We start from the raw sequence: 7,440 nt of genomic DNA on the forward strand, positions 1-7,440 counted from the left end.
CGGACGCACCTAGCCAGATCGACTCAGCTCGTCGAGACATTCATTTTGGTCTATGGGTCTACGACCATTATTTCGATGCGTTACAAACTTTTTGGCCAAAGCCAACTTATAATACCCCCCCCCACATAGTGGTGAAGGGTATAAAAATAAACAAGTGAGCAAAGGCTATAGTCGGGACGGGGCCGACCATGTGATACCCTACACCACTACCCCTGTGCATAAGCTTTTCACTGGTAAACATTTCTTTTAGGGAATATAAACCGACTACCACCAAAAATAATATGCCTCTTTCTCTCTGGGACCCCCATAAGCAACCAAAATTTCGTGACCATCCGATCAAAATTACGACCTGTAGCTTGATTGCAAAAAAATGGAAGAATTGGATGCATTACCGACTATTGTGGTATCTCCCTTGTTTGACCACCTTCGCCAACCTACTTTACACCAATGTAAAGGTAATATTTTCTTCTTGCATTGACAGGTTTGTCGTTGCAATACCCCTACTAGAAGCCAATATATTCACAAAGAATAACACTTTGAATTTGTCTCCAAATGAGCTTTTCCCCATTCCAACCCCTAAATATTATCCGACTATAACCAAAATCAATAGGCTTTTTCCTATGTGGGACCCGCATCAACTCCCAAAAAATTCGTGACGATCCGATTAAAATTGCGACCTGTAGCGTGATTACAAACAAATCGGAAAATGGGATGCATTACCGACTATTGCGATATCTCTGTTGTTTGAGCAGCTACGACAACCTACTTTACATCGTTGTAAAGGTGATATTTTCTAATTTCCTTGCCAGGTTTTGCTTTTGATATACCTCTTAAAGAAACAGAGATATTGGCTTTGAAATAAAACGTAGACCTTTTCTCCAAATAAGTTTTTGCCCATTCCGACCCATGAATATTATCCGACCATCATTAAAATCAGTAGGCTTCTTCCTCTGTGGGACCCCCATTAACCCCTAAACTTTCGTGACGATCCGATCAAAATTGCGACCTGTGGCGTGATTACAAAAAAATCGGAAATGGGATGCATTATCGACTATTGCCATATCTCTGCTATTTGACCACCTATGACAACCTAATTTACATCGTTGTAAAGGTGATATTTTCTACTTTCCTTGCCAGATGTTGCTTTTGATATACCTCTTAAAGAAACAGAGATATTGGCTTTGAAATAAAATGTTGACCTTTCTCCAAATAAGTGTTTGCCCATTCCGACCCCTAAATATTATCCGGCTATAACCAAAATCAATATGCTTCTTCATCTGTGAGACCCCCATTAACCCTGAAATTTGCGTGACAATCCGATCAATATTGCGACCTGTAGCGTGATTTCCAAAAAAATAGAAAAATGGGATGTATATTTCAACCAAGGCTGTGATATTTGTCAATATAATTAAAATCGCTAAAATGAAAATTGGGGTTTTATTTGCTACTATTGCGATATCTTCGTTGTTTGATCACCTACGAGCATCTACTTTACATCATTAGAAAGGTGATATTTTCTGCTTTCATTGTCAGGTTTTGCTTTTGGTATACCCCATATAGAAGCTGAGATATTGGCTTTGGAAAAAAAGGATGTCTTTTTATCCACCTAAGTTTTTTGCTCTTTCCGACCCCTAAATATTATCCGACCATCACCAAAATCAATAGGCTTCTTCCCCTCCGGGACCCCCATCAACATCCAAAATTTCGTGACGATCCGATCAAAATTGCGGCCTGTAGCGTGATTACAAGGTTTAGATGGACAGACGGACGGACGGACTGACGGACGGACACAAATAGCCAGATCGACTCAGCTCGTCGAGACATTCATTTTGATATATATAAGTATGGGTCTACGACCATTATTTCGATGCGTTACAAACTTTTTGGCCAAAACCAACTTATAATACCCTCCCCACATAGTGGTGTAGGGTATAACAAAGAGAATTACTCAGATTGCTTGTGTATTAGAAAACAGGCCTTCGCAATATTGGTATCGACAGTAGAGTAGGGCAATCTCTTCCCGGAGCAGATAGATCTTTCTAGTTCATTTTCCCATAAGGAACTAGTTCCTTAATATAGTTCCATAGTTAAAAAGTTCCGAGACCGATATAGTTCAGCCAACCTTTCTCTTTCATTGTTCTTTTTGTTTCCTTCGTTCCAAATAGTTCCAAGACCGAAATAATTCAACGAATCTATCTCTTTCATCATTTGGTGGTAGATTTGACATAAACTGCAGCGATGTAAAATGAATGTGATTTACGTTTATTTAACAATGTGGCAGCATCTGAATAATGAACAAAACGAATAAGAAAGATCGAGGTGTATGCAAAATTAAAGGAAGAAGAATGAAAGGAACTATATACACCAAAGAGCTGAATATAGTTTCAATAGTTCCTTGTCCGGAATAGTTCCTTGGAACTAGTTCGTTCCGGAACTGCACAACTCATACAAACCAGATTTCCTTATTTTCGGTGTGTCAAAAACTTAACGCACCACTCCGCATGGAGAATGCAAATTCGTGTTTCAAATATCAACAAATTCATCGACAACGACAGATTATGATGTTTTTATGGAGACAATGAATGCTTTTGATTTTTTAAATAGTGCAATTATCACAACATAACTTGAAGACCGGACTAGCAACACATGCGATTAAAGTTTTTCCAACAATACTTGTTTATTGATTTAAATTAAATTGTAGAAAGATTTCTGTGTAATTAAGTTGAACATAAAATATGCAAACTGCATCAAACTATTTTTATGACAAACACGCATAATTTTGATTAGAAATGAGATTTAAAAAATAGTTTTGCATTGTTTTCAGAATATCTTGAAAGTCTTGCATATAATTTCTCCTTGAAATAATTCTTGTATAAAAGACACTTCATTGGAATTTGAAAATCATTCCCATTTCGGATAATTGTACACTCAGCAATAACTCTATCGAAAATGCGCGCTCTTATCGTCTTGTGTTTGGTGGCTGCCGCCTGTGCCCAATATAACTATGGTGCTGGTACCAGTTCTGTTCCTTCATACAGTGATGCTGGAGATTACGGTTCGGCCAGCAGTGTAACTCCCTCATTTGCTCCCCAAGCCACAACTTTGGAAAAGGAATTCTACACATTCACTGCCAATGATGCTGACTTCAATGAACCTGCTGCATCCAACCAATACAACAATGTTGCCAAACAAGGTCTCCGTGTTATCTTCATTAAGGGTCCTGAAAACAATGGTTTAGAGAATGCTGCTTTGGCTTTGGCCAAACAAGCTGCTGAACAAAGAACCGCCATCTATGTGCTTAACAAACAAGCTGATCTCGCCGGTTTGGCTGACAAATTCAACAACATCAACAACAATGTCAACCACAAACCCGAAGTTCACTTTGTCAAATACCGTACCCCAGAAGATGCTGCCAACGCTCAACGCGCCATTCAAAGCCAATACGATAGTTTGGGTGGTACCTCCCAAAGCTTCAATGGTGGTGTTGCTTCCGCCTTGAACTTTGCCTCTCAAGCTTCTCGTGGATCTTACTCTACTGCTGGGTCAGCTCCATCTGGCCAATATTTGGCTCCTGCTGCTGCTACTCCTAGCGAAAGCTACTTGCCAGCTAATATCTTGCGTCGTCTTCGTCACAAGTAAATTAGGCGGTAATGGTAGTACTAGTTAAGTAAGTCGTATGGTGTTTTTGCTGTTTAAGTAGAAAAACGAATAAAAACTATAATTAAAAAATAAAAAGATGATAATTTCTTTTTTATATGTTGAGGATTAGTTTGGCTTTAGGTCGATCGAATAAAACAATGTTTATTTTATTGTTTTTAATTTTTATTGTTTCCAATATTTCTTCAATTTTTAACAAGTAAGAAAAGTCTATAGTCGGACGGAGCCGACCATGGGATACCCTATACCACTACTTTGCGAATTATATATGTCCTCAAAGAATTAAAATATCAACCAAAAATAAAATTTTTATATTTTTCATACAAAAGTAATGGTCCATTTCACCCGCTAAAGAATATCACATCATCATTCAAAATTGTAGGCATCTTTTTCGACCTATACTCTTACCCGGTGCAAAATTTCGTGACTATTGATGTATAATTGCGACTTCTAGCGAGTTTATTATTACACTGCAAACAAATAACGGAATATATTAGGCTGTAACTCTGTTATCTGATCATGCACACCAACATAATTGGCATCAATTGAAAGGTCAAGCGTTCCACTTTCAAGTATATCTCACTTGTCCGGAATGTCACTTCCAGGAATTAAGATATAAGCTGTATATTAAAAATTTTCACAATTTTCACGCAAATGTTTTGGTCCATTTAACCCTCTAAATGTTATCCGATCGCCATCTCAAATTGCAAGCTTCTCCTTTGTGATATACTCTTACCTTATTTAAAATTACGCGTTGATCGGACTATTACACTGTGATACAAAAGTGGACAAAATTTTTTTGCAGGATTTCTGATGCACAAATTCGGTTTTATGGGAGTCCATAGAAGACGAAAATACCTTTGGTATCTTTGGGTCACTTCGGGGTTTGATTTTATAACGGTAAATGTAGTGAAAAATGGACTTTCTTGGATTTTCAAATTTAAACGGACATTACTTCTTTTTTCCACAACCGATTTGCACACACTGTTTTCCAATTTTTAAAATCTATGGCTTTTTCGAAAGGCATTACTCTCCCCTTTATAATGAAAAACAGTGTGTGCAAATCGGTTGTGGAAAAAAGAAGTAATGTCCGTTTAAAGTTAAAATCCAAGAAAGCCCATTTTTCACTACATTTACCGTTATAAAATGAAAAACCGAAGTGACCCAAAGAAACCAAAGGTATTTTCGTCTTCTGTGGACTCCCACAAAACCGAATTTATGCATTAGAATCCCTGCAAATTTTCACTGTAGCACAGTGTTATTGAGACCTACAGAGCCGCTAGAAAATTGGATAAATATTATGTTTTTGGTCCATTTCACCCGCTAAATATTTCACGATCATCACCAATAAGAATAGGGATCTATTCTGATCTGAACCCGACCTCCATACAAAATTTCGTGACGATCGGTCCATAATTGCGGACTGGAGCGTGTTTACAATTTATAATGGACAGACGGACGGACGGACATACATCTCAAAATCGCTTTATCTCGTCGAGATATGAAGATTGGTATACCACATTGGGGGTCTCCGACGAATATTTTTACCAAAACAAACTTATAATACCCTTTTCCACATTGTGGTATAGGGTATAATTATAAACTGAGTGTTTTTTTGTGCTAGTTACTGAACTATATCATATTTTTTAATCCGGTCAACAGTCCTAGCTAAGCCTGATATGCTGATCTAATAACAATCCGAAGCAACAGTAACGCCAGGACCTCTGAGCGTCTATTCTGGACCAGTGATTTCAAGATGATTGGTCATAATTCCCAACTGTTCTGTGTTTGGAATAGCTCCCATATGACGATACCTCCCGATTATCTGCATTTTCAGGGGTTTAGCTAAATTCTTTTTACTGAACTACAGATAATTTGACATTCCACCAACAATTTTCAACAAAGGTTTATGTTTTGGTATATACCCCATATAACCGTACCTCTCGAATTTCGTTATCTTGAGTGTTTTACCAATTTTTCTTTTTGACTGAACTACCCGTAATTTGAGATTTGATGTTCCCTGCAGTCACGAAACTTATTCACTTTAAATTGTGTATATAGGTTAATGTTTGGTAAAGTTCCATATAATATTTTGAGGGATTTAGCTAAGTTTTTAACCAAAATAGCTGTAATTTGGTATTTGAGGTTCTTAGGGGCCACAACACTTCTTCGCCAAACATAGGCCCATGTTTAGGTATAGCCCTCATATAACTATACCTCCCGTTATCGTATTTCCCCATTAGAAGGTAGCACCGATTTTAGTTTTTTCTTGTTTCTATCTACATTTTTGGAGGTCCGTTGGAATTTATGGTTCCCAGTGGTAAAAAAACTTCTCTATAAAATATTGTTGACATTGGCCCACGCCGCACAGTAATTCAGAATCGTTTTTTCCTGGTCAAAATTCTGTAACGTTTGAAATTCTTTTTTTGTTAGAAAGGTAACGCAATCAGCTGTCAGATGAATTATAACCGGTCAAAGTAGGACTGGTAGTTGCAGAGAAATTCAAGGTCAATGTTAAACTTTTGAGTTTTTTTTTACAATTTTTCATCAAAATACGACTGTTTTTGTGTTTATTATATCTTCCTATATATTAAAGATGGTCACATACCAATGAATAAAGTATAAAAATACCAAAAAACAAAAAAAAATATTCAAAATTTAAAAATAAAAATCAAAAAATAATACTCCTTGGTTTTATTTATAAAACTTATGTAACTCCTATAAAAACTCATATATTCAAAAAATGTCCATTTGTGTAACAAAACGGTACTTCATATGGAAAACGGTATGGAAAAACACACATTTTTACCCATGTAATTTAAAAAAGTGTTGAACGGACGGAACGGGACGGGCACAAAAGTATAAATGGTCTGACTCTCGGGCATCTTTCTGTGAAATCAGAACATTGTTCCATGTTGTTCCACAAAAGTTCTAGTCCACTAAATTTGGATTTTCATCAAATTTAGTACCTGAGAAAAAGTAAAATAGCTCAAGTTGTTTAAGCAATACGGTAATTTGTTAAAACGATTTTTAAAGACCACCGTCCTATCTACCTTACAAAAAGCAAGTAAAAAAGTATCAGTCGGCTTTGCCGACAGAGATATACCCTCAGCCTGTGCAAACTGAAAACCTTTTTTCACAAAAAACTTATGTATTTAGGGGGTTTCAAAATTTTGGTCGTATGAACCGACAAAAATGTTGATTAGGATTAAAGTTCAAAAATTTTGCGGAAAAGGTACTTTAAGAAATGGACCGACATAGACCATGGGGGTGCCATAGGGGGTTTTTACACCCTTCGGGCTGTTTTCTCAAGAAGTATGGACTTGCCCCTGAAACAACTTTTACCATCGTAATTGAGGCAAAGAATGTAAGTTGCTTCAACAAAAATCAAAGTGATTCAAAAGCAGGTCTTAAATTTATCCAAAATTTCGTGTTTGGGAGGTACGGGATGGAGTGGATAAATATAGTCCTTATTCGAACCTGATCTATATCTGGTAGATATTATGAGAATGTGTAAAGTATGGACCAAGAGTTATCGTGCGCACAATTTTTCCGAATATTTTTGAACTTTTGCGGTGTAGTTACCTGAAGGAGTGGACCGATTCCACCCATAAACATGGTGTCATAGGGTTTGTTTTTCAACTTTCAGGCTATTTTTTCAGGAAGTATGGACTTGCCCCGGAGGAAACTTTTACCTTCGTATAGGGGACAGTGAATACAATATATTACAACAAAAACCAAGGCGATTCGAGAGCAGGTCCTAAACTGAACTTTTCCGAAATT

At 37.0% G+C, this 7,440-nt stretch overlaps 1 protein-coding gene across 1 annotated transcript; it reads left to right on the plus strand.

Annotated features, from left to right (window-relative positions):
* Window positions 1-2,949: 2,949 nt before the first annotated feature.
* On the plus strand, window positions 2,950-3,639 carry LOC141391007 (uncharacterized). The gene has a single exon (XM_073963924.1). It carries the CDS (start codon window positions 2,950-2,952, stop codon window positions 3,637-3,639), a length of 690 nt encoding a protein of 229 aa, XP_073820025.1.
* The last annotated feature ends 3,801 nt before the right edge of the window (window positions 3,640-7,440 follow it).

The sequence above is a fragment of the Musca autumnalis genome, unplaced genomic scaffold (assembly GCF_047663935.1).
Source record: "Musca autumnalis isolate F117 unplaced genomic scaffold, ASM4766393v1 scaffold_1, whole genome shotgun sequence".
Taxonomy (NCBI): domain Eukaryota; kingdom Metazoa; phylum Arthropoda; class Insecta; order Diptera; family Muscidae; genus Musca; species Musca autumnalis.

What these genes read in the sequence shown, in the direction of transcription:
- LOC141391007 (XM_073963924.1), top strand. Translation starts at nt 2,950, where the DNA reads ATGCGCGCTCTTATCGTCTTGTGTTTGGTGGCTGCCGCCTGTGCCCAA.